Source organism: Megalops cyprinoides, chromosome 5 (genome assembly GCF_013368585.1).
Source record: "Megalops cyprinoides isolate fMegCyp1 chromosome 5, fMegCyp1.pri, whole genome shotgun sequence".
In the NCBI taxonomy this organism is placed as follows: Eukaryota; Metazoa; Chordata; class Actinopteri; order Elopiformes; family Megalopidae; genus Megalops; species Megalops cyprinoides.
The window spans coordinates 20,869,503-20,896,529 of record NC_050587.1 but is presented as its reverse complement, the minus strand read 5'-3'; the positions used below and the strand labels follow the sequence as shown (position 1 = coordinate 20,896,529).

The 27,027-nt window shown below is 43.1% G+C and overlaps 1 protein-coding gene across 2 annotated transcripts in view; it reads left to right on the top strand.

Moving 5' to 3' along the window:
* Positions 1-27,027, top strand: part of mctp1b (multiple C2 domains, transmembrane 1b) — a 112,067-nt gene that overhangs the window by 70,049 nt on the left and 14,991 nt on the right. For both annotated transcript variants that reach the window (XM_036528562.1, XM_036528561.1), the window contains 7 exons: positions 2,533-2,635; positions 3,817-3,919; positions 4,578-4,679; positions 5,117-5,191; positions 6,182-6,301; positions 15,496-15,615; positions 22,154-22,204. In XM_036528562.1, the coding sequence (XP_036384455.1) occupies positions 2,533-2,635; positions 3,817-3,919; positions 4,578-4,679; positions 5,117-5,191; positions 6,182-6,301; positions 15,496-15,615; positions 22,154-22,204 (674 nt within the window). The remainder of the gene's footprint in view (positions 1-2,532; positions 2,636-3,816; positions 3,920-4,577; positions 4,680-5,116; positions 5,192-6,181; positions 6,302-15,495; positions 15,616-22,153; positions 22,205-27,027) is intronic.

The window sequence follows — 27,027 nt, the reverse complement described above, 5'->3', positions numbered from 1 at the left end:
CCCACAGTGGCACCTAGAAAAGTTGTATGATAAGATAAAACCTCCAGAAAATATGTGGGTGGACTTGCCAGTCATTTTGAAATCACTGACAAGAAGCAGGCTAGTCTTAGATTGAAGGTAATGAATTTTAATGATATTATTTTACTGAGACAAGCAGCTATCTCTTCTCTCTTTATCTTACACTATGACTCTTGTGGGGCTGGCTGTTTTTTGCTGTGGTGTGAAGAATAATATTCCTTTAGTGTTATATTAATAGCATGACATATGAGAGCCATCATGTCTTTCTCACCTGGATTAGTGCTTCTGAAAGGGAGAGAGGGGTGTTATTGATACCGAACAGACGGACGAGCTTTCACAAAATAGACAGGCGAGTTACTGCAAAATGGACACGTGACGTGGGCGATGTGGGCGAGCTATTGTGAAATATAAGGGCGAGCTCTCGCAAAATACACGGGCGAGTTTTTGGCAAAAAAAGACAGGGGCGAACTTTCACAAAACAGACGGGACGAGCTTTTGCAAAAAACGCACAGGAGGGATTTTGCGGAACAGATGGGGGCTGGATTTGGGAAGGTCTGTTTCGCTGTCTGCTCCGCGGAATGAAGATGTGTATGTCGGTGCCTTTATCCCCCTCCACCCCCTCCTCGCAGCCCCCCCACCCGAGATGGTCCAGCCCGTGACTTTGACCCCACTTGCGGGCCGTGGTTTCCCGGGGGAACGCCCTGCATCCTGATCTCTGATTTCACACTCCTCCGCCGCCTCTCGCTCGGTGCGATGACAGCGAGACAAAGCCCTTTAGAGCCTGCTGCGCCAGGGGCTCGCACTGATTGGACAACTAGAGAGGTGTCAAGGAACAAGGTTACAGCCTGCAGTACAGTGCCTTTTAATAAAGAGCTCACATTCCTTGATTCAAACACAGAAAAGCGCTCTCTCTCGCTCTCTCTCTCCTTTCTCTTTCTCTCTCTGTATCTCTCTATTCTCTGCACAATCAATTGAGCTATTAATCTGGAATGCTTCCCTCTGTTCCTACAGAATTAATGACAAATGCCCAGGAAAAACCTCCTTACCAGCTGTTTTCCTACCATAAGCATCAATAAACATGTACACAGACTGACTTTACATTATCTAAAAATACCATCATAGGTACAATCATGATAGATTTTCTGTAATAATGTTTTAGCTTGCCTGGTTTTCTTTACAATGAAATATGATATAATGTGATATAATTATATCATATAATTTCAGTATTGCCTCCATGTCCACATTTATTTTTTCAATATAATCAATCTATTTACAGGTTTCCTACTACCCAATAACGATTTTTATAAGACATTACAATAATGACTGCATAGCTTGGAAGTTAATATCCACATTGACTGCTTGTGTGCTGCCTAATCAATATGTGGACATGCAGTGGAGACAGCAGTGACGTTCAATTGATTGCAGTGACATTTATTTAGTCTGTCACCTAAATGTCCTGCTCTTGCCATAACATTTGAAGAAACTCAAAGGAATCAATGGTGGCATGTTATGCTGTCTACACATAGAGAAATAATTTTTCACCCATTTTTTTTCTTATTTTTTATTATTTTGGTTGTGTTATATCTTTATATATATTTCCACTCAATAATTCAACATCATTCAATATTCAACAATATTTAAGCATTACACAGGGAATTGTGTGTGTGTGTGTGTGTATAAGATTTTTCACTTTTCCATTAGTGACAGTGAAGGCAGTGGTCGTGTAAAGCCTGAATCTGGGAAAATTTTAGTAACAAATAAATATATTGAACTGGGTTCTGGACCAGCAGCAGTGCTTTGAATTTACAAGGATTGCAAGCATTTACAAGCAATTACAAGCATTTTAATCACTGATGATAAGAATAATCAATTACATTTTTATGACACCTTTCAATGATCTCAGAGTGTCTTTAAAGTGAAGAGGGCTGACTCACATCAACCACACCAATGTGTAGCACATAGTTTTGTGATGCATGGCAGCCATTGTGTGCCAGAACATTCTTCACACAAGGTGGAGAGTGAGGGAATTATTGAGCCAGTTAAATAGGAGATTATTTGATGGCCAGACTGAGAGATGATGATAGAAAATTTAGCTTGGGAACCCCCTACAAAGCCCTGTCCACTGTAATGTGACACAGACCTTGGTGCCTATGGACAGCAGACCCTCTTCTCTCTTCCAGAGCATGTGTGAGTGCTGTGTGTGGAGGAAGTGAACCGGGTATTGCTGGGAGGCATTACTGGTGATGCAGTTCTCCTGCAGCTGCTTTTACTCAGACACATCTTCAGCTACCTCAAACCTGCATGCATGCTTTGGGCTGTCAGATGATATGACAGCTTTCTGTTTAATGTTAAAGTCCAGCCTGCCCTTAATGTGTCCTGGTAGGGAATGTAGAGAGTTGCAATGTCCTTACTCGCTGCTTCTTTGTGTATCATTATGTACAGAGAGGGAAGGGGTTGAGGGCCAGTCAGCACAAAGAAGTCCCCTTTAAATGACCGCTCTCGCCCCCCATGCAGGCAAAAGTGACCCCTTCTGTGTGGTGGAGCTCAGCAACGATCGGCTGCAAACGCACACCGTCTACAAGAACCTCAACCCAGAGTGGAACAAGGTCTTCACCTTGTGAGTCCTCTTTTACTCACACACACACACACACACACACACGCGCGCACACACACACATGTGCGCACACGCACGCACGCACACACACACACACTTACACACACACACACACACACACACACACACACACACACACACACACGCACGCACGCACGCACACACACACATGCGCACACACGCACGCACGCACACACACACACACTTACACACACACACACACACACACACACACACACACACACACACACACACACACTTCAAAGTGGCCAGAATTTGGTTTTAATGGAAAACATGGCTAGCCTATTTTCGGGTTTATTGAATGTTAGTATGGTTGTTTGAATTTTAGTATGGTTGTGTTGAGTCTATGTGCAGGAAATAATTTTAACCATATGAAAAATATTAATATGTACATTATACATATTTTGACTTGTCACACTTTGCAAAACAATGTTTCTGCAGATGTTTTCGCTAAAAGCCAAAGTGGACGTATGTTAACACATATGTATATATAATTTATTTATTTTCAGTTTTAGTTCAGTAACCTGCTCATAATTTTACACCACAGAGATAAAATAAGCCGACATTACACACAAGATCTAGATTTTTTATGGCTTTTTTATGTTTCCTCAAAATATGTAAGCATTTAATTGTATTTACCTGTGACAGATTGTTTTAGCAATGAGCATATGATGCAAATGTTACAATGTGCAAAAATGATAAGTTGATATGGACAAAATAATTGTAACCAAATTTATTATCTGTAACTTCAGTACATGCACTGCATGATGTGGTTTGAGGAAAATAGAAACTGAAAGATTAATGAAATAACAGTGATGTCCCATGTCCTCTGCATTGCTATGTGCTAGCTGTTCTGACAGGCTGGCTATAGAACAAAAGGTATTTCTGAGAATCTGTAATGAAACTACAGTGGCCTGTTTTAGCTCATGAGTCTGTAAGAATAGCCTCAGTTTCTCTTGAAGAGCTCCTTGGGGGGCTCGTATTCAAAGATATCATTAAAAGAGTGAAATAATGCCCATTTTTTGCTTTGAAAAACTGGTCACACACACATAGTGTAATGTATTAATGTAGTCATCACTTCAAAGTCCTAGAGCTATTTATTTTTAGGCTTTGCTAACCTCCTCATTCCCTTTTTCCTCCTCCCCTCCAACTCTTTTAAGCAGCAATGTGAAAGACATCCATTCGGTACTAGAAGTCACAGTTTATGACGAAGACCGAGACAGAAGCGCCGACTTTCTTGGCAAAGTGGCTATCCCCTTGTTAAAAGTGAGTTTTGCTGTAATACTACTGCTGAGAATCTTTGCTGTTGTTTAAGTTTCGAAAAATATCTTTGAATGACAGAGAGAGAGACAAAGAGGCAGACAGAAAGAAAGACTAACCAGTGTCAGTACAGGCATAAATAAGTGGAAAAAGTCAAAAAATGATAAAAGAATAAAAAAAAAAAAAAACCAACAGCAGGATCATACAAAAAATCTGCATAGCAGAATATAGTGGGCATATCAAACCAAGGAAGCCACTTTTTCAATAACAACATATTTTTTTAAAGTATTATTATTTCAGCTATTAAGTTATTGCTCACATTTTAATAGAAAAGTATTGTGAGAGAGAGAGAGAGAGAGAAAGATAGAGGGAGAGAGCAGGAGGGAGAAAGAGGGAGAGAAAGGAAGACATTGAGCAATAAGGGAGAGAGAGAAATATGAAAGAATATGAAGCTCAAATCAACTATGCATGCTGATTCCTGGGGCTAGTTCATTTCTCCCTGACAGTTGGCCTCTGGTAATGAGCAGGTACTTGTCAGAGTTGCCACAGTTGTTTTGGACCTTCTGTCAGATCATGCAGCTGGGGGGGGGGGTCAAAGGTTGGGGAAGGAGTGTATTCAGCTGGGCTTTCGGAGACGGGCGGCTGTCATGTCCTTTTCCTGCAGATTCAAAATGGTGAGCGGAAAGCGTACGTCTTGAAGAACAAGGAGCTGACAGGCCCGACCAAGGGGGTCATCTTCCTCGAAACAGACGTGATTTTTAATACCGTGAGTCCCTCTTCCTAAGCTTTTTTCTTATTTGACGCCTTGGCTTTGGTTCTGCTGCTTTCGGTGTCTCCCTCTGTTCTGTCTTTTTGTTTTAATCACCAGAGCCGAGCACATCCCCCTCAATTGCCTTTGTTCGCAGATGTTCGGAATATGGGTGGTGCTGTGTGTGTGTGTGTGTGTATGTGTGTGTGTCTTCCTCCATTTTAATAGCCTTTGAGATTGAGAAAAATGCATAATTATTAGCATCAGCCCTGTGCTCAGGAAGGCAGTGCGCCTGACAGTTTTTGCATGTGCATGCATTGGTTTCTGTATTCACAGATAGTGCTTTAGGATGGCTATAGATTTTGAGTGGATTAGAATGGGTTTTTGCATTAGCATATGGAAGCATATGAAACTGGAGAATGGCACAGACGGCTTGTGCTTGTTTTTATCCACAGGTGAAAGCTGGCCTCAGAACCTTGGTGCCAATCGAACAGAAGTACATTGAAGAGGAACCCAAAGTTTCAAAACAGGTAACGAGTGAGCCCAGGGTAGTTCCTGAAAAACATTACATTTTCTGAGTAACTCATACTATCACCTTCAGGATAATCTGAGAAACCTGTGCCACATGAATTATGCCATGAGTAACTTGTGAGGAGCCTTAAGCTCATTGAGTAACCCAAAAGTAACACGAAGTGTGTCACGAACTTTTGAGGAACACTAAGCGTATCCTAAGTGACTGCTGAGGATCATTAATTATGTCCTGAGTAACTAAGCCCAGAAGTGGCCATATTTGCAATCAGGAGGCGCTGCAGAGTGGTGTCTCAGCTGTGGAAGTGGGGTGTGAGGCAGGCAGTGAAAGGGGGCACTTTCAGCTCTGTCTCCGGGCGGTGAATAGAAACGTCAAGCTGCCAGTGCTCGGGCCCCGTCAGATGATCGGCCGTCCCACCCGGCCCTCGGTGACACCGCTGCCGTGCGCCTCGCGCCCCCGTGAACAAAGGGCTGAATCGGAGGGGCAGCCCCCGATCAGACCTGTCACAAAGTGTCCCGCGGGTGAAACAGACATACCGCCCAGGCCTTTGTCCCTCTGTCACACCGGGAGACGCAGCCACAGCTCTATTCACCGGGTCCAGTTGTATTTTACACCCCTCCCCTCTCAGACTTACTCACAGGGATGGACCGTCATGACATCACACGGTTGCTTCTCAGTGAAGATCTTTTCAAGAAGTTTCTGTTTGAATTTTTTTGCTGATTTAGAGCCTCAGAGCCTCAGGAAAAAAATGCGTAGGTGTATATCCACATGTGAGTACCTGGTTAAATTAATGTGTTTAAAGTAATACGTTTAAAAATGCCCTCACTCCTTACTATGGTTTAGGTCTGTCTTCAGGTGCTATCCTTCTGTCTATCTATGCACTCTTAGGACCTTGTCTGTCTTCCTGTCTGCTCCCACTTAAGACCCTCTCTGTCCGTTTGCTCCTTATTAAGACCCTGTATGTCTGTCTGTCTGTCTGCTCCCTCTGCAGCTGCTGCAGCGGAACTTCAACCGAGTGAAGCGCTGCGTCATGTTCGTCATCAACACAGGCTACTACATCAACAGCTGCCTGGAGTGGGAGTCCCCTCAGAGGAGCATCTGTGCCTTCATGGTAGGATCTGCTGTGTGGTCCCCAGCATGCCCTGTCCCACACACTCACACCATCCCGTCTGACCTTACACAGCCTGGAACTTTCCGTGTCCGCTACTGTAGATACCATTCCCATCACTCATCAGAAGTTGCCCCTGCTGTTTATATGTGATGGTTCTTTGCTACCCAAAAGCTTAATCAACCAAAGGATTACAATAGCATCAACTGCTCCTGTTAGGGGTAGGATTAGAGTGAAACTGAGGTTGTGGTTAAGATAATAGTAAGGCTAAGGCTAAGGATAGAATTTTGTGGAGGGAATGGGGAATTCAACCTTAATGTACATATTTTAACTGCCAGTACAAGTGGCTCTGGTTAGGCTAGTAGAAGGCTTTAGGGTAAGGTTAAGGGTTATGGCTAGCATGAGTGTTGGTGACATGCTCATACTAACCCGCTTCCGAGCACCAACAATGAGTGACCACTAGCTTGTTTAAGGTTTCTGTGGGAAACAGGGAGAGTGGTTGATATTACATACGTAAGAAATAACCAATTTTAAGGCTGTACCATGCAAGACAATGATATAACTGTATAAGGAAGATTGCTGTATTGGCATGAGATATATGGATTGATGGCAGTGTGGAGCAGCAGTAGGGAGGTACAGGGCCAGGTAGTTGTGGGTTTGCATCCAGGAAAATAGTTCCACTCTGTAGACATGAATGATCTCAGATAAATGAAGGGCTCTCTCACTGTAGTTAAGCTGTCAGATTTGCTCTTGTAAAATGTGATTCAGAATGACATTGACATTGTCATACTCATTGCGGAAGAAATTCTACCAGAGCCGTAATTAATAGTCTTTGCTCTCTCTCGGTCTCTCTCTCGCTGTCTTCCTACTTCTCTCCCTCCTTCGTTCTCTCTGCTCCCTCCATCTGCTGACATTTGAAAAGCCCGTTCTGCTGCCCTGAATTATGCACAAAAAAATGCATAATTGGACAACTGAGCTGTCATAAAAAGGACGCCCTTTCTCAAGATCCTGAGTCTCTGGCTTGTACTACAAGACAAACCTAAAAATCTGTCATGTGATTGCACATAAATTGCTGTAGGACCTGTCTGTTACCATGGCCCCAGCCTCTCCTGGTGCTTCAAGTGCTTCAGTAGTTAGCGTTAGCATTTGATATGGTACATATTTGCTTGTCTGCGTGGTGTCGGAGCTGGCGCAGGTCACCACACCTTTGGAGGGTGGTGGGGAGCTGTGTGTGTGTGTGTGTGTGTGTGTGTGTGGGTGGGGGTGGGGGGGGTTGGGTTCTGTGGAACAGCCAACATTTCTCCTTGTGCTTTTTTCTGGGTGCTGCACACAGTGAAATTGCTCCAACAAAAAAAGAACAATGTGTGAGAATTCCAAAAATTACTGCTACATCTGAGTTGGATTCCTTTTCCGTTTTTTAAAAAGGGAACAGGTGTAACAAAGCAACCATTTTTGAAAACACCATCTGCTGTCTTGCAATTTTGCATTTGTTTTGATGTAATATGCAGGAGAGGTTACTTGTACATTTACCGCACACACGCGTGGGCGCGCACACACACACACCCACGTACACTCACACAAATGTACATATGTGATTAAATGTATGCGAATTGGCATGGTTATTGGATGTGGCATGGTTTGTGACTGTACGCTGTATACCATGGAGGCCCTCAGATTCAGTACGAGCTCAGTGTGACAGAGGCAACATGATCAGGTGCATTCACAAATGAGTACAAGGAGCAAGGAGTCAGCGAGAGGCCAAACTCAACATCATAACTACATTGTCAGAAATGGTCACCTGCCAAGGGCTTCTTCTCTCTTCTTCTTCTTCCAGGATCCACTTCAGCTGCCCATTAAATTCCAATGCATTTGTCCTTTGGTGGGTTTATCACCTTTTTTCAATCGTAGCCCTTAGCTGGAAAAAATGCCTTTGCCTATAAAGCATTACCTGCTGCTTCTGTTGTTGCCCTGTTTGGTAATCGATCAGGGAGGACTGAATCTACTACCTCTGCTGTTGGTGTGCTTTGGTGATTGATCAGGGAGAACTGCATCTACTGATTCTGCTATTGATCTGTTTTGTGATTAATAAGGAGGGACTAAATCTACTGCTTCTGCTATTGGTCTGTTTGGTGATTAATCAGGAAGGAGTAAATCTACTGCTTCTGCTATTGGTCTATTTGGTGATTAATCAGGAAGGACTAAATCTATTGCTCTTGTTTTTGCACACAGCAGGTACAGCCCGTCCTTCTTATTCTGAATCTGTCTTTGCGAGAGGCTTCTTAAGTGCGTTCTCATTTCTTTAAGTGCCTCTTTACAGCGGCCATCTGGCCCTGCTGATGTCCCTGTTTAAAGCCTTCCCGCTCCTTCGAGCTCCTTTCTTTTCTCCTGAAAAGTCAAGCTGAAAGTCAAGGCCGGGATTATGGCGGTGGCCCTCAAGGACACCCAGTGTCACTCTCTGAAACCTGGGAACACAGGGAAAACATTTGGTCGGACGTACCGCTCTAGGCATGCGTAAGGCTGGCGACCCTTTGAGGGCCGACTGATGAATGTTGGCCTCATCCAAGGATCCAGTTTTCGAGCGAAACCATTTAATTTGCACGGACTCATTGGCCTTTTTCTCAACTTCATTTCGGGCCTCGTGTTTCAGAGAGACGGCCTGGCCCTGGGCTCCCTGGACTCCAAGCGACCTGAGCTTTCAGTCTGGAAATGAGCCGAAGGAGTGATCACTTTCATTGGCCTCAGAAACATCCCCCCCCCCCGTTCTCTGTTAAACAGAGGACGTAAATCTGCCGAAGGGTGGACATTTCAACAGATAAATTTTCTGGTGATGTGAATTATGAAAGCATGATTATGAAATATGAAGGGAATGCAGAACATACTGAGTGAGTCTCCATACCCTGGACATGGCATAGAGTGTGTATTTCACAGAGAATGATAAATAAGTGAACCGTTCTGTATTTGTATATTTTTACTTTCTATTACAAAAATCCATTGACTTAAATTAAACATATTTGGCCTCAAACTGGGCCTGCAGCAATGTATAAATTAATCTGATACATTTACTTGGATAAGTTACATAAAGGGAATTGGTGTATGATTGTATTATTCTACATGCAAAACTTGCTTAAAGACATGCTTTGTGCATGTCCAAAATGACTAGAAAGCACCATGATTCTGTGGATGTCATAACTTCCTAGCATATTTCAGAAAGGAGAATGATATTAATGAGCTAAGGATGTGCTCAGCTATGTTGCATGAAACTGTTGCATTATGGTTAAAAGTGGACCGATGCATTTTCAAATATCATCATCAACAGAATGAGATCGACTCACCGTAATTAGAATTAGCTGTGTTTTTGCTCAACCATTTGTATCCCGTCCCATCCAGACATGCATGCACAGACCTGGCACCCAGGCCATTCGGACCCATAATTGGACCATGGCTCCCCTGCTAATATCTCCCATTGTGGATGTCCATTAGGGGATAAGAGCACCAGAGTACCCCTTTAACCCCGCCCCTCTTCTGACAGGGAGCTGGCCCCTGCCAACCGACACACCTGCGCACCTATGCGGCCAGCTCCGCTCTCATTGGTCCTCAGGATCACAGGGCCATTGTGATGCGTGGTCATGAGGTGGACCCATGCCATGTTCACCTGCATGACTGGCTGAATGAAAGACAGACTGTTGTTGCACAATACAGGCCTTACAGCTTTATTTCACCAAACAAATTAGCAGTAACTTTATCTGAATAGGGAGCAAATAGTCCATGCATTGTTTGGCAGAGGCAGGGAGATAGGAGAAGAGGAGGTTTTGTTCAGGAGCGAGAGGACAGCGGGGAGGGTTGGGAGTTGGGTAGCGATATTGGCTTTCATGTTTAGTGAGGTAGGACTCTTATCGGTATAAGAGTGCAGACAAGCAGTGCAGTTTTCTTTGGAGGAAACTGCTGCATTCATCGTCTGGTTTGGTTTGAGTTCATTTTTAGGTGAGAGGCAAGTCTGGGGGGGTTACTTTTTACATATTTTGTCAAATCAGTGGCCTGCTGGGACCGTCCCAGTTGCAGAATTCAGGCAGCTCTGCTGCTGTTAACTGCAGTATAAATAGTACTTCTGTAAGAACCCAGAAGTTTGCTTTTACCGCAGGCAGGAGTGAAGCCCTGCCTCTGGGGCATAGCCTGAATACTGTTATTACTAAGCAAGATTTGGGGTGCAGGACAGTCTGAAACTGAAAACAGGGACAAGAAGTGGCGGCACACTAATGACAGCAGTAATATTTAATAACAGTGGTGATATGAGGGCTTTATTGAATATTTTATTCATGTACACAGATGGGAGTGATTGCAAATTTTAATGGAAAAGCAAAATCGTAAAAGTAACAGAGTAATTGGCTTGTGGTATTGCACACCATATGCCATGAAGATTTGCTGTACATTGGCTGAAGTTCTCTGAGGTGCCAGAAGGGGACACTGTTGCACCAATCAATCTCTTGTGGGACACTCCATGGTCAACTTATCTAGGGCAGCACAGCCATGGAGCGATGTGTTCACTTCTTTTTACTCATGAGTACATGTTAATTATTCCAGAAAATACAATGGAAAATTAAGTCTGAACTTAAATTATCTGATGGTCAGGTTTAGACTTGTACAAGTAATTTTATTTCTCCAACATTGCAGCTCATTCTGATGTCTAACTATTAAAAGGACTATTTAAGGTAAAACCCAAAACGAATTACCGAAACAAATAAAAAGGGGACATACACAATTATGTGTTATAAATGTTTTTTTTTTTCATTTTATTGAATCACATAAATCTTTTAATTGTAGCAGTTTTAAACTAGAATATGATTTTCAGAATATGGACTTTTTCTGGGAGTATTCAACATAAAAAAAATTCAACAAAGTTTTCTGATCATTTTTGTGGTGAAATGAACAAAATCTTTTGACGGAAATTGATTTGGTTTGTGACATTTGTTAAGTTTGTCAATTTCCTGAATGATACCACTTGTGTGTGTATGTGTATGCACACACATATATATGCTTTTGCTATTGTACAAACGCTATATTTACTATTTTATTTCCATGTAACATTTGCTGCTTAGATATTTATATAGTCTGTAAATGCATCCCACAACAAATACTGCTTGTCCTAACGAGGGTGGAATTGTTTGTACTTCAGGCTGGTGACAATACAGGTATAAACAATACAGACCATAAACACTTCTTTGTTTTCGTTGGTTTTTGTGCTGTATAATGTCTGTAGTTGAGGGTTGCTCCTGGTTACACATTTTGGCTGTTTTTGGAATTTAAATCAGTCTGTAAAGCTTGCAGCAGAAAGACCTGGAAGGTTAGTTGTCTGAAATAAACAGATTAAAAGAAAAGTAAAAGTTAAAGAAATAATTTGTTGCATTGAATTACACAAATGGATACAGGCAGATGAATGAATGAATTAACAGTCAGGATAATTGAAAGTGCTTTATTTTCATGTACAGAACATCACATAAGATCCAGAGGTATACATGTATGTTGACACATTCTAACAAACACCAAAGAGGTGACTCCAAAGAAGGGGGGTAGAAGGACAGATGACAAAGCAGGGGCCGAGGTACTGAATACGGTAGCCTGAGATGGGAATGGCTCAGCTGTTTCTGGTCACCGTTGTATCTACCTGACTGCACACCCTCATGCATTCTTGTCTTTTTAAAAAAAGACTTTTTTTATTTTGGAACTCTTCCTCCTGGTCACATACCTTCGTCCCCTCTCCGCCTCTGCCCCTGAGAGGGGGTCCCGTCTAAAGAGCATGCGGGCTGCAGGGTCACACCCGGTCACCCGAGATCCAGGGATGTAACGTTAGTCAATCGCACACAGCCAGGGGGCGTCTGTAGAATAACCGAATCCAGAGGAACAACAGGGGCAGCCATGACGGGGGGGGCAGATACAGACTGAGGGATGCACACAGCGACAGCCCGGACGGGAGAGATTTACGGTCTTAAAACACAGAAACACAACAAACACAACTGCAAAGCATCTGGAATTGTTTGAGGGCACAACAACCCGCAAAAAGAAAGAAAGAAAAAAAAACCTGACTCTCTCTCCGTTTAAGCACACTTTTCCTTGTAGTTTTGGATGAACTTTGATTTTTTTTTTTTTTTTTTGGCTGCTTAAAGTTTGAAAATATTGCTCTTTACAGCAGATGCATAATAAATGATATTTCAGGGGTATTGTTTTTCAAGCGATGCACTGCGCACGAGAAAGAGGTTTTAGGGGAAAACATGTTGCATAAACACTGCGAGGCAATGCGGAGTAAAACAAAGTCTGCACAGAGAGGGTGGGGCAGGTCTGGAAGTACGCTGAAGTGAGCAGGCAGACAGGTGGGCTTTCGGCTGAGAATGCCTCTGTTTGTAAATACCGATGAATTATTGAAGATTATTCCCCATATCCCTGAATGGGGCTTTATTAAAAATATTTCAGAGGAATCTGTCATATTATGGCTGTCTTGGCAAGAGTAGATGCTGGACCCGCTGCTTAGAGAGAAGTATCTACCTCGGAGCATTATGCAAATGCAGTACCTAATTCATTTGTTATGTATTATTTATGACTGGGGTTTGTTTGCCTACACACAGATATATTGTTTTATTCTATTGCATTTGCATGGGGATGTTTGTATGTGAGTGTATGCGTAAGTGTGGACTTAAATGATTAATAAATAAATTGTCCTTTGGCCAAGATCATTTTTACTGCCGATATTTTGGAAAATGAACATGTATTCTAGTGAATACAGTGTTTTTTTTAATTAAGTTTAATGTAGTGTTTCTGCTGCATGCTCATATGGGGATTTTTTTAATGTTTTTGGACAATTGTGCAGACAAAAGTACAGAGAACTCAGGTTATTTTGTGTACACTTTACATAAGATAATTTCAGTTTTGCTTTTGCTAAACTGAAATGATCTTTTTTGTATTATTGTCTGTCCTTAAAACTACATGTCCCTGAGTGACAATGACTACCGCAATGAAAGACAGTGATATTACTTATGAATTAGTATTATATACTTAGTATTATATTTATGTATTGTAGTTTGGAATATATTCTGGGATGCAACATAACAACAACAACAATAATAATAATAATAATAATAATAATAATAATAATAATAATGATAATAAAATATGGGTGGAATGCTGAAATTATCTTTACTATGTTTACTGAAGTATTGTACTGAATATTTATAAATTGTCAAAATTAAATCTTCTGCAAATTGTAATGCAGTATAATTTGAAATAATAATATAAGTGTATTAAAGTGCATACTGTTTAAAAAGAATGGAAGGCTTTATTTTAATTAGTGCACCATGATATTTAATCTCGTCCTCAACTTTGATGAGTTTTTGACAATGAATGCATTTTTGGTTCTTTTCAAAATGACATATTATGACATGGCCACTTACATTCTGCAGCTGAGAATTTTATAAATAATAGATGTCTCGCGGATGTTTTTACAACTCACTAATAATGAGGGAAGCAAACTAGGACTGAGAAATGCTAAAAGTTCAGCAATATGCAAGTTTTACTTAGAGTGAAATAGTTTAATTACTGGCTACTTTTATATTAATTTGGAATGATACATTTTTAAAATTGTCCTTGTGCAAAAATGTTACAGTATGATGTCACCTCATTCCATTTTCATTTTTTGTTTATGATTTTAAATAAATTTGCTGGACCTTTTTTTGGTTCAGTATGACATTTTGTGATCCTTTAGCTTCCAAAATGAGAGAAATAAACTTTCATCTGCTAAATTCACAAAACTAAATTTATTAGTTTAATTAAAGTAACAGATGGGGAAATGACACACTGAGGTATAGTGTCAGAAACTAAAATGCACACAGTGATTGTAACAGGGACTGGTGTGTCCAGTCTTCATGAGGGCCTCGCATGTCTTCTCTGATTTGTAAGGTGCGCGTTACGGTCAGCGAGCAGAGATAGTTCCTCAATGCGCAACGTGGGGGCCTCTCTGGGTGACTCGGTGGAGAGTTATTCCACCCGGAGAGTGAGCGCTGGAATCTTATCTCCACCCGCACGGTGCGCCTCTATGAGAAAACGGCAGGAAGGCAATTAAAACTCCGCGCTGACCGGCAAACGCTTCGGAGGCTGCGGATGTCAGTCTCAGACAGATCGCCCCGCTTAGCCCGGCTGGCGGAGACGACGGAGATGTGCTGTTGCCCCCCTGCTCCTCTTCGTGCCTCACACTCTTGTCACCTGACGTGGGTCACAGAGGCAGATTCCTTTCCTCTGAACAGCGCGCTGATTAGAATCATAACACACGACATACAGGCTACACTAAAACTGCTTGAGGGGCAGCTTCATTGTGTAAAGCTGTCATATTACATTATTACAGTACAAACAGATATGACAGGATATATACACGGCATTGTGAACACATTATATTAAGTGAAGTTATACTAAGATGTGTGAAATTGTATTCATTATAGTACAATAATACAATGTATGCGATACACATGGCAAACTATGTAAAGCACCCTCCTACTTAGGTTTTTCAGGGATTTTAGTTTTTTGTAATCCACTACAGGAAGTCAAACGTTGTCATAAAGGACTGGAATTCCAGTTACTGGTGCTAGTAATTGGGGCATGTATTCAAACGCTTCTTTATGGAGAAAATCACTTAACAGGCATCTGACACTGGAGGATACGGTATATGCAAAGATGTGATAAGTTATGGTATGTTATGATTTCATTGAAGGTTTATGATTTCAATTATAGCACCTTCATTTGTAACTACTTGTTTATCATTGAGTTAAAACAAGAGAGCAGGAATGGTAATTTTAAATAATTACCTGCTTATGTTGGCATCAAAGCAACAATAAACTCTTTTTGATCTTGAAGGTGGTAATAGATGTAAAAAATATATCTCTCTATAATTTCGTCTGTCATAATATGTCAAACCTCTTTTATGCTTTTCATGCTAATGACTACCCAGTGTATGCTGTTTTCATTATTAATGTTTGTTCAGCATTAACAGCTGTTGCAAGTACAAGTATGATTTTATCTTTTGATTTGAATTAGAACAACTATCTTCAGTAGAAACGCTCTGTGACGGCTGTATTGCAAGCATGTGGAGTATCTTGTGGGTCCTGACTGTGTTTTCTTTGCCTGTTTCTCTGTCTGTCTGTCTCTGTCTATATATCTCCCAGCTCTTCGTCCTTGTGGTGTGGAACTTCGAGCTCTATATGATTCCGCTAGCGCTTCTGTTGCTGTTGGCCTGGAACTACTTTCTCATCATCTCGGGGAAGGACACACGCCAGGGCGATGTGGTGAGTTGGCCCCTGTGCTGACCTCAGGCTGTGTGCCACCCACCCGTCAGTCACAATGGCCCAAGAACACTCTTCCCTGTGGGAGTTTTCACTCTGAGATCTCTTTCAAGTGGTGAATGCAGTCTGTGTGAAATGAAGCGTTTCTGACAACATGTAATAGCATACACGAAAATCCTTACATGAAATGCATACATCCAATAGATTGATCTTTAAAACCTCTGCAATATACCCTATCCAAAATGAAAGATTAGTAAGTCACTAAATTACCTGCTGGCTCAAAAATCCTAACCATGCATAATGAAGGATAGGATTTAGCTACATTTAACTGTGAATCAATGGACTGTATGAATGGGAAATTTATATTTTTTGGGTTTGCTGTGAGAGGGAAAAATATACTAGTAGTATTATAAATGCATGTCCAGCAACCGTAACACTCTACACTACAGCCAAAAACACAAAAATGTAGAGCTAGATATTGTTATAAGGACAGCACAAGAAGAAAAAAGCCTTGCAAATTAAACACAGGTACTCCTCTGGAATTATAGTCAGTAGTAGCATATAGGTTGCGACTAAAGACTAAAATACATAATTCCTAATTACATACAAAGTATATAATAATAATTTTGAATAAGCAATACCACTATCGTCCTGTTTCTCCAGTCAGTGTTACTCATGGACATTTTGAACAATTAACTGGTATATTTACAAATCAGAAAAAAGCAAAGATATAATTTTAGATACATTTTTAGCAACAACATGGGCAACACTATAATGAATTATATTAAGTGCTACGCAGGCAGGGCTGTATTTCCTTTTGGTTTTATTAAAAAAGTCTGGATCGTCTTGAATCACATTTAAGGAATCAGTTCTGGTTTGTAGTATTGTAATCATAAGTGAAATAATAGTATCCCATAAGTGAAACAAAAGCAGCCTAAAGCTTTAGGAATTAAGATGACAGATTGTCTTTATGAAACAAGAGGAGCGTAATATACTGAAAAAAGAGGGTGTCAAACACAGCTGTCAGAGAGTGTCCTGGAATCCCGGTTTTTCACGTTGCCCATTACAGTGTTCTTGGTATCAAGATGGGAATGTTGCACACAGATTGCGGATGAGGGCATTAAAAAGGAAACAAAAAACTGCTTTGAATTCTTTGACACGGACTTGCTGTGCAATTTTAATTGCGTCCGTGGAGTGCCTGCACCATAGACTATTGTACCGATGAAACATAGCTCCTCAACTACAGAAGAGGTCAGACTATTCATTTCCAGTAAACGTCAGAGGAGGTATATGAAAGCTCAGTGATTGGCAGTAAAGTCTATAGGTGACAGTGCCTTGAAAGGAGTCTCTGTGATGCTTCTTTAATGTGGGGCTGTCTGGTGTGACAGAGAAAACGTCCTTTTGGGTCATTGGTCAGAGACCCCTGGCATTGTCTTGGTGTGTCATTTACCCTCACGTGACTGTCTTTTAGTGTCACATAACCATGGACACCATGTGAAGGCATTACCTCCGGCAGAGGTCACATTTTAACAGTAGGAGTGCTATCATAAGACGACATGAAAAGACATACAGGGCACATGTTACAAGAGATGATAGTGGTATGGATAACATCTCCTGAATCAGCTTGCTGTTGCATGCCTGGTGTGGTGTCTCCTCACCTGATCACCTGAAAAGCCACTGGTTGGGACAGCCAGAGCACCCTCGGAACACCCCCTGTCTGCAGACAGGTCACCATCAGCAGTCGGTATATCTTCTGAGCTCAGCAAGATGCCCGGCCTCACTTACGTTCCTCACGCCTGCCTGTAGGGGGAGACATTGTTTGCAAGAAGCATCAAGTTCACTTGTCTGTTCCAAGTTGTACTTACCTCTTTATTCCATTTCTTTATACATTCTCTAAAGCAATACAGTGGAACAAAGTGGAAAGCAGATGAGATGTGTGTACTAGTTCTTAGTATATGTCTTTGGCTATAAATGGCCTTTCTGTTGTATTTCCAGAATTTCAGCGGCATATTTGGAGGAGTGCTCTGGAGACCTGTTGACACCTTTGCAGTCTGGCAGATTTTTATCAGACGTTTTTATTCGAACATATCAGCTCACACTGGAACTGAGTCGTAATGCAAACCCCCCACCCCCCCCACTGGAGTGAGGTGAGAGCATGTGTAGCTCTGGCAGTTCAGGGCGAGGCAGCAAGGCTGAGGTTTTCCAGCGGGGCTGGTCTGATATGAACCGTGTGATTGAGGGGAGCGCCGACATGCTGCTGCTCCGTCCCGCTCTCGGGGTCCCTCCCGCTCCATTGTTCGGCGCTGCGACGGCTGCGACCGCAGCAGATGAGCTGCGCAGACAGCTCTGCTTGCCGGCGCGTCGCGCGAGCGCCAGCGTCTGCTTTCCGTTAGCCGTCACCGTCCTGCGGCGATGGGCTTCGTTTCATGGGAGTGATTAAAAAAATAGGAAAGCCGACTTAACCATTAACTGTGGGGTAGAATTCAAATATCTTGTTACTGAATGAAGAAGGGCTTTGCTGAGGGCAGAGATTGCTTGTAAAACAATAGTGCCTGATTCAAATAAATGATTCCTCAAATTTATGACATTTGATTGAGTTGAGTTACATTTGATTTTAGCAGTTGCTATTATTATACATAATGGCATATGTACACACACATGAAAGGGCGTGATTAAGTATGTCATTTAGTTGGTTTGAGTTCATGCTGTCCTGTAGTGGGATGTTTGCTGCTCAGATGGCAGTACTGAAGTTGCAGAGGTAAAAATGAGATGTTTTTTGTGACTTTTGAAATTATAGTGTGGGAGATGGCTGTCTCCTGAGCAGCCTAAACTGGAATGGTCTGAAATTGACATGATATGGACTGTGCCTTCCGAGGGATAATAACATCCTCGGCAAGCATTCGGCTCACCTGACCCGAGATGCCTCAGATTCTGTGCGCGAAGGCCGGCCCTCGTCAGACAGGCAGCAATTTCTGATTACGCTCATGCGCGGTCCCTGGCAAATCCCCCTCCACACAAACATACGCTGTGTTTCCCCCAGCGCGCACCCAGGATCAGCCAAATAAACTCCAGACCACTTCTGAGAGAGAAAGAGAACAAAAAAAATCAGAGAGGAGCTATTCATCTCCATCCCCCAGGCTGGGAATGTCCATTTGGTTTGTAAAACATCCAAATATTAGCATCTATACACATGAGGATGGTGAACAACGTAAATTACATTATGGCCCCCCACCCCCATTTGCAAAACCCCCCCTCTGTTTGTTTTCAGAAACATTTCCATTGTGCGGTGGTGCATGTGGTGGGAAGTGGTTTGTGTTTTGGCTCTTTGGGAGCTAGGGGTTCCTGAGATTCCACAATGCCAGATTGAGTGGGTGGGCCTCACTTTCCCGAAACATGGCCGTCTCCGATCCCCGCTGAGACTCCGAAACAGCGCAGCGTTAAGCTCCTCCCAAGGCCTATGTGTGGAAAGCCCCCGTTTCCGTAGCGAGTAGATCACAGCGCGCCAAAAGAATCCCGCCCGGGCTTCCCAGGAAAGCAAAACACTCTCACTTGATGGGCTTGCTGTGTCTTTCTTGTCTCTTATGTTTCTGCATTAGTCTTAAATAAGACATGACCATTTCCGAGGTTTCTGCCTTCATTTTAGTGTTGTGAGCCTCCACTTGCACTCATCCGATCCTAACTCTTCTCTTCCTTCACTGGCCATTGTTCCACAAGCATTGATTTCACCTCTTTTCTTTCTCAGCAGATACCCTTATCAAGAGTGATCCACACAGATTACATATCTCTTTTCACTGCTAGATGTTTGCTGAAGAAGTTTGGTGCCTTTGGTTAAGTGCTTTGCTCAAGTGTACAACAGCAGTGGCCTCACCTGGAAATTGAACCAGCATCCTTTGGGTTATATGACCTGCAACTGACCACTATGCCTCGCTGCTTGAAGCTGGAGGCTCTTGTTACTGTTTCCACCATCCCCAGTGTTCTGAGGCATACACTGATGGCTCTCACTCAGCCTCTCACTCAGCCTCTTTTAAAGTGGAGACTTCAGGACAGCAGGAATCCAGATGAGAAAGCATGACTGTGATCAGACCCTGCGGGTGAGCGAGTTGCCTGGTGGCAGGCAAGAGTTCGCCAGCAGTTGTAGTTGGAAGGGGAGAGCAGGTGGGGGGAGTTCGTCGAGGGTTCATGCCTGCTGTGCACCTGTAACCCACCCCGGCTGCCAGATAACGGGCGATTCAGTCAAACCGCGGACAGCTCAGAGGGGAGGGGAACACCAGCCAGGCCCTGAGCTGCCCTTGGACGCCCAGCATGGCTGACCGCTGTCTGGGCCAGCAGCTCACCAGATGTTGTGCAGGTGGTAATTATAGCACATGTATTGTCATGCAGGAGAAACATAATGACATCTCTCTCTGTGGAAGGGGGTGCAATTAAGCCTGGTTATGTGGGCTTATGCTTCCATCCAACCCTAAAGGGCATCTAGGCTTATTAACATTCAGTATGTTGAAAATAGGTGATTCTTATGCATTCCAGCGGGGAAAAAATATACTGTTCAAGGCTGTCTGATTTCTCGATCCATGTTTTTGACTGGTCAAAACTGAACAATTATGTTTCCAACACACAAAGTTCACATTCAAAAACTAATTTGTCACAGCCACAGTGCGTTTCCATCCTGTAATTGCGTGGTGTAAGCTGCTTTGGGCCAGGTCCGTGGATTCATCTGCATTGCTGCTGATGTCTGTATTGCTAAAAATCTCCAAGCAACAGGAGAGAAATGGCAACTATCAGCACATTAATCGCACTAAAGGGAGACGGTCACACGGTGACGGCGTGGGTTCTCTGGAAGATTCCACTGACAGTAATGGATTGTGACTGTGCTTTTTTTAAAAAAAAAATCATATGGAAATCAACCATTCTTGTGGAAGGGTGGGAAGGAGGGGTTGTATCCTTCTACATCTACAAACAAAACTTGGGATATCTAATTGACTCGGTCAACATAGAAACCCGAGGTAAAAGTTTGAAAAATATGCGGTGCGGCAGGAGATGCTGAATGAGTGTTGTATTGAATCCCTGTGAAGTTGTGAATATTTGGTGCATTGATATGTTTGTCATGAACATTGATTGCACCCAAGCTGAAAGAATGAATGTTTTCTCCCTCCCTTCTCTCTCTCTCTCTGAGAGTTGCTTGCTCCTTTCTCTAGTGGCAGAGCGGCAGAGCGTTGCCCGTGTCATCCTCTTCCCTCTGTGAGAGCTGCAGAATGGTCAGGGTGGGATTAAGGTCCCGGCTGCACGGCTGTGTTCCAGCAACCAGCCTTAAACTGAACCGCTGCTGAACCGCTGTTGTGTTTCCGATCAAGTCATGCGCCGTCACCGCGACGTTAGCTCTGTTTACTGCGAGCCCGCAGTGTGACTGCCCGTGAACTCTCTCTGCTCTGCAAAATCTGCATTTACATAAGAGGCTTACGGCAGCGATACTTTCAAAAAAAAAAAAAAAAAAAAATAGGGCCGAAGCTATTGTTTGCTGAGAAGAGATTTTCAGATTTATGGCAAGGTTACAGAGAAGACAGTTCTGAAAAGAATTAAATGCACAGTGTATCAGTTTATGGGGTTTATGACATTCAATTCACTCAGAAGGCTTTGTGCGGGTGACCTTGTCACTTTGATGTGCAAGTGACTGAGGGGACCACCGGGAAGTGACCTGCAGTGTGTGCCCCTCCTGCAGCACAAGCAGACGAATGATTTGGACCCCTCTGCCCGTCCCTCGCTCTCACTCCACCTACCGGGGGGGGGGGGGGGGGGTCTGTCCCCGAACGGACGGCTTTGGGCTGGCCGAGACAATCCTTTCTCACTGCCCACAACACTGTAGTCCTGGTTCAGCAGGACCTAACAGGCTTCCATTAGAATGACAATATCAGCTCAGTAAATGATCAATGAGAGCTGCAAACACAGGCACCTAATCCTCTCAACACCTCAGCGAGCAGGATAAGCCCCTCCACGCTGTAACTGCAGTTCAAGTTCATCACACCTTTGTCCAGAGAATCTTTTAAAAATGTTTTTGTGCACCTGTTTGAAAGCACATAAAGATGTGTCTTTAAGACAGTGCCAAAATGTCATCTCGCATTGTTTAACATATTGAAAATGGAGAATTTTAACTGTTCCATGTTCAGTTCAGAACTTTAAAAGGGTCATCATAACATTTCCAAGATTTTATAATATATGATACTGAACTTGCAACCTATGTGCTTGGATCACAAACTCATTTGTTCTACTAATACTGAGAAAACCGTATAATTCAGACAATACTGATAGGTATTTTTGTACATTACAGACAAAAAGCTGTTTTTTAAAAATTGCAAAGCAGTGAGTGTCTCCACCGAGGCCAAATTTAATTTCCTTTCCAAAATATTTGGGGATTTGGAGAAAAACGTTTGTGGAATAGAAGAGAAAGGGACTTCAAATATTCATTGAATATATTTTTCTGTATTGATTTAACTGAAATCAAAATGTCCCAAAGGTCCCTAATGCATTCTCTTTCTCCTTCCTCTCTTAGCAAGCACTGGAGGACCTGCTTGAAGAGGAGGATGAGGACGATGATGACAAGGTAATTATCTCCCCTAACATGTCTCTATCCACACCTTTTGTTTTCAGGACAAAGACATTTAACCCTCCTTAGAACAAGTAATAGTTGAAGAATAGTTTGAACAGAGCACCTAGTCCTTCCTAGAACAGATATAAGAAAAGTTTCTAAGTAAGAAAAGTTTCTAAAGAAACAGTATCTAATTGTACCCTGAACAGGTATAAAATACTTGGTAACAGGCCTGCTCTTGGTCTCAAACCCTCAAACCTTCCTGAACTCTTCTGAGCCCTTAAATTGTGGCTTGAAGTCCTTGTTTAGCCTCTTAATTCAGTTTCTGATCAATGCAGTGCTTTGGGGTGCTGCTGGAACTGAAAGTGATATATAAATGTGTTTTTTTTTTGTATTTTATTATATGGCATGATGCCCATTTTTAACACAGATGGGTTTTTCCCCAACACCTTCATCCTTCCACCACATCACCCAGATGCCCCCCCGACCCCCCCCCCCCCCCCACACACACACACACACGTATACACACATACACACACACATACACACGCACACACACACACACACACACACACACACATACACACACACACGCACGCACTCCCCAACTGCAACCCTTACAAAAACTAGCTGTTAATCTTCACAACAGCTGTTGGTGAGCATTGTGAAAGAAACTATAAATCCTCTTTCTTGTTAGGGTCATTTTTTTTTTAGATCTATGCTTCCCTCTAGGAAGGAAAATAATTCCTCCTGTCTGGCAACCTGATAGCTTTTCAGAAAGGCCGCAGCACTGGCACTCCTGTTAGGAAATAAGTCCGACAGCTCAACTGTCTGTTAGACCCTTCTTTGAATTGTTCAGCAGTTGGATGATTTTCTTTTCCGTAAAGTAAAGACACAAAAGCACAAATAAGCAGTATCCCCCAGGGTTTACTGCGGGGAGTGTGGATGATCCCTTTGGACTCTGAAGTATAATTGCTAATATTGGTGCTGAGGAATCCACTTTTGTTGCTCTGTAGCAGGCAGGGTATATACCTCCACCGTGCCTAGCAGTTGTGATAGCAGCTCTTACGTCCAGGCCTTTCTTCCATGTCCTAAAGCTACGCATTTCTCTCCAATCCCTCCATGACATTGTCAGTTGCCCTGCCACCACAAAGACATCAAGATAATACACAGGTGTGACATAGCAGCAGTAAAGACTCGCATAAGTGGTACAATGTTTATACCCACTTTGCCTATTTGAAATTGAAGTGGGTATGTTGCCTAGTAGGCTGATGTCTCAACCCACTGTTGCTCATGAGGAGGTGCTCAGGACTGTGATGTTGCCATGAACGAAGAGGCGAGGTGCCTTATGGGAAGGGATGGGGGAGGGGTCAGGAATGCGCCGTTATTCAGGCAGTATGCAGCTTGCAGCTGCGCCTCTTAAGTGATCTAAACTCACCTCTGTCTTAAAAAAAAAAAAATAAAAATGAAAAAGCTAACGCACTCTTGAGAGTATGCTGCCTTGAGAGGGTGGTATGAATTGGCTCCAGAAGCCCATAAAAGCTTAAACTGCTCAGATTTTTCCTTTTTGTGAACTGCACTATTGTAAGATGTTTTTTCTGCACTTTGAAATGCCGTGACTGGCATTAACATAGTCAACTAGATTGTAGACTTGATGAGGTGTGCGTTGCATACGTCTCATATGAATGTAACCCACGTTATGACACTGATGTATGTCAGGCTTTTTTTTTTTTTTGTGGACAATCATGTGAACTTTGCATAGAATGGCATGACGGAAAGCCTGCACAAGGGACATTGTCCCCATCTTTCTATTTTTATTCCACACAAGAGATGGTTGAGTGCTTCAGATTATCTTCAGCCTTTAAATTCAAATTGCTGTGAGCTTCAGCATACACTTGACTCCCAGCCGTCAAAACCCAGCCGGCCATCACTATTTCATGAAAAGGTACACCATTATTGCCACTTGTCAGAATAGGGTCTGTAGGAACAGCTGGGAGACCACAGAGACTGCAATTTACCCACTCCTGACTTTGTATGTTATCATCTAACACTGCTCAACTGTTTGCGTTTTCACTTTGGCTGTCTCAGTGAGGTTGAAATGCTGTGTTTCTTTCTACTTCTGTCCTGTCTCACTCCCTCTCTTCCTCTCCCTCCCTCTCTCCCTCTCTCTCCCTCTTCTTTCTTTTTTTCAGGGTTTTCTCAGATCTTTTTCTTTTCTTCACTCTTGAGCAAGTGCTTAACAAACCTTGTTCTGGAAGAGTATTAAAGTTGAGCAAATGTGTATTTCTTTATTCTCTGGCAGTGAGCAAAGCCACCTTCCTGATCTCATTTCCATGTCTGTTTCCCACTGTTGTGAAATATTAAGGTCAGGTCAGGGGAGGCCCCTTATGAGATAAAAAGTATAAAAAAGATCAATAAATGTGCCAAGGCTTCATTTTAATTGCACCTGAAGCACATGGCGCAAGTATGCTCAATATGTCCCAGATGTTTAGCCAAGACTAGTGTGCTGCTCTTCTCCCAGCCGCCACAAGGCAGCTATTAGCTGGATAACCCTTGACCCTGGGGCTAAAAAGGGGATTAAATGCCACTGAACTGGGACACCTGTTCTCCATTCAGCAAAGGACCCTTTGCAGGTTCTGCCTAAACCTCCACATGTGTTTTAACTTAGCAGGTCGTAGGGTGATCATGAAAAGTGTCTTTCTCCAGTGCCAGGGTAGACATTAGTCACTTGCCCTCCGTTAGAGCACGGGCTAATTAATGGGGACGACTCAGCTGTTAGACACAGCCGTGCACCTGAAAGGGAAAGAATACCGTAAATTATAGCGTTTAGTTTTTCACCCCCACCTTCACCTCTTCCTCCTCACAGGTCTGCTCTCCAAATAGTTTGTGCATCATTATTCAGAGCTAATTCTTCATTTTCAGTCTGCAGTTTATTATCACATGTCAAGTGGCACCAGGTCTAGATACAAGTTCACAAACTGGATGCAATTCAGGAAACATATCTAGGGTTTTGTCAGGGCTCAGGCGCGGACCACGGTAGCTTCGGGTTCCAAGCGTCTTTATTGAAATCGTCAGGCAGAATAGCGAGTCAAAACAGGCAGGGTCGAAACCGGTAGAGCAGTCCGTGGGCAAAACCCCGGAACAGGCAGGGTCAGAAACCAGGCAGGCAGATGATCAGGCAATCGGGGCAAGGCGGCGGGGTCGAGAACGGGAAAAGCACGCAGACAGAAACAATGGCGGGGACGTAACAGGTGCTACAGACTGTGACAAACTAGCAACAAGACAGAGACACGCAGGGAAGACACAGGGCTGGGGTGATGAGGAGATGGGATGCAGGTGGGCAGGAAGGCAGGTGAAGGCGATGAGGCAATCAGGCGGGCGGAGACCAGGCGGGGAACGGGGCAGGGCTAGAACACAAGGTAAACAAAAGCACATGGACAGGGAAAAACAAAAACACAACAGCTAAGGGGGCGGAGCACTGACAGGTTTAGCACTTTTCTTTGTTTTTGTTTTCCACTTTAGACTTTGCATTTCCAACTGTAGAAGGGAACAAAAACAGAGAAAAAGGAAGTGGTTACAAGGACAGTTTTTTCTCATTTAAGACCTGTAATCTCATGTCGTATGGACAAGTCATGCACACATACCAGTTGTAACAGGTGAATGCTCGTTGAAACACTTTACATACACAGATGAAATATTCAGTGCTGACAACCTTCAGTGATATATTGAACCAGTTTTAAAGCAATATCCGTATGCAGTGCGGATATGACAGAAAACAAAACCGTCAGTGGAAATGCCCTTGCACTGTGAAGCATTGTTTCATTACAGAACAAGTAGTGAGATCAGAATGCCATTGACAGTGTGGCTCACAGTGTTCTTTTTCTTCTTCTTTAAAGTTTCAGCACCACCCCACTTTCCCACCAAAGTCGTTTGCACAGTTTGCTGAAGACTGCAAATAAAGGCACCATGCCTCGTTTCTAAAGCCCGCCCCCTCCAGTCATCCCCAGTTCAGATGAGGGTGTCTTTTTACTGTCACCGTGTTAGTGGGTTAGTGGGTGGCAGAATATTGGCAGGCTAGGGAAGGCTTTTGGTTAAGTCTCCTCTATGACAAACATTTGAAGAGAAGGTGATGGCCAGTCTATTACTGCAATATAGCTATTGCTATTATTACTCTTATCAGGATACCTTGCTCAGGTATACAACAGCAGTGCCCCGCTTAGTGATCTTACCAGCCTAAGGGCTAACAGCCCAGTTCATCAGCCACTCCACAACAGTGCTGACCAATGGCAGGGAATGACCTGACATGGATAACACGGATAACTATGGCGTCGTCCATCTGTAAAACCAGGATGCAATGGCAGCCATTTTGTCATTGTCTTTGTCTAGTTACCTCCAGACACCACACTGTTTGTTTTTTTCTGCCGTCTTGTGCTTGGCTCTCTGGTAACTGGCGACTGCTCTGTCACCTGTTCTAGAAGTCCCTTCTTCCTTCCTATTGGTGTGGTAAACTGAATAGAACCCTGTTTTACCATTTTAACCACCAGTACTGATATCTTGGACATGATAACTCATATCCTTCTACATCAGGGTAGAAGAATTATATTTCAACAAGTATTCAACTGTCTGCCTGAGGCCCACCACAGTTAGCGCTCCTCCTGGGAGAATTTCTGGTAAAGAACTGGGAGAACTGTTCTGGTAAGTGAGAGTGAGGAGGCAGTCATCGTTAAGATGTGGAGCATCTTGGAGCCACAAATTACAAATTAGCAGCCATGGCCAGTTATGGTCAGAGGAAATGGCATGACATTACGCTATCAGCAAAAGACGTGCAGGCCTTGTGA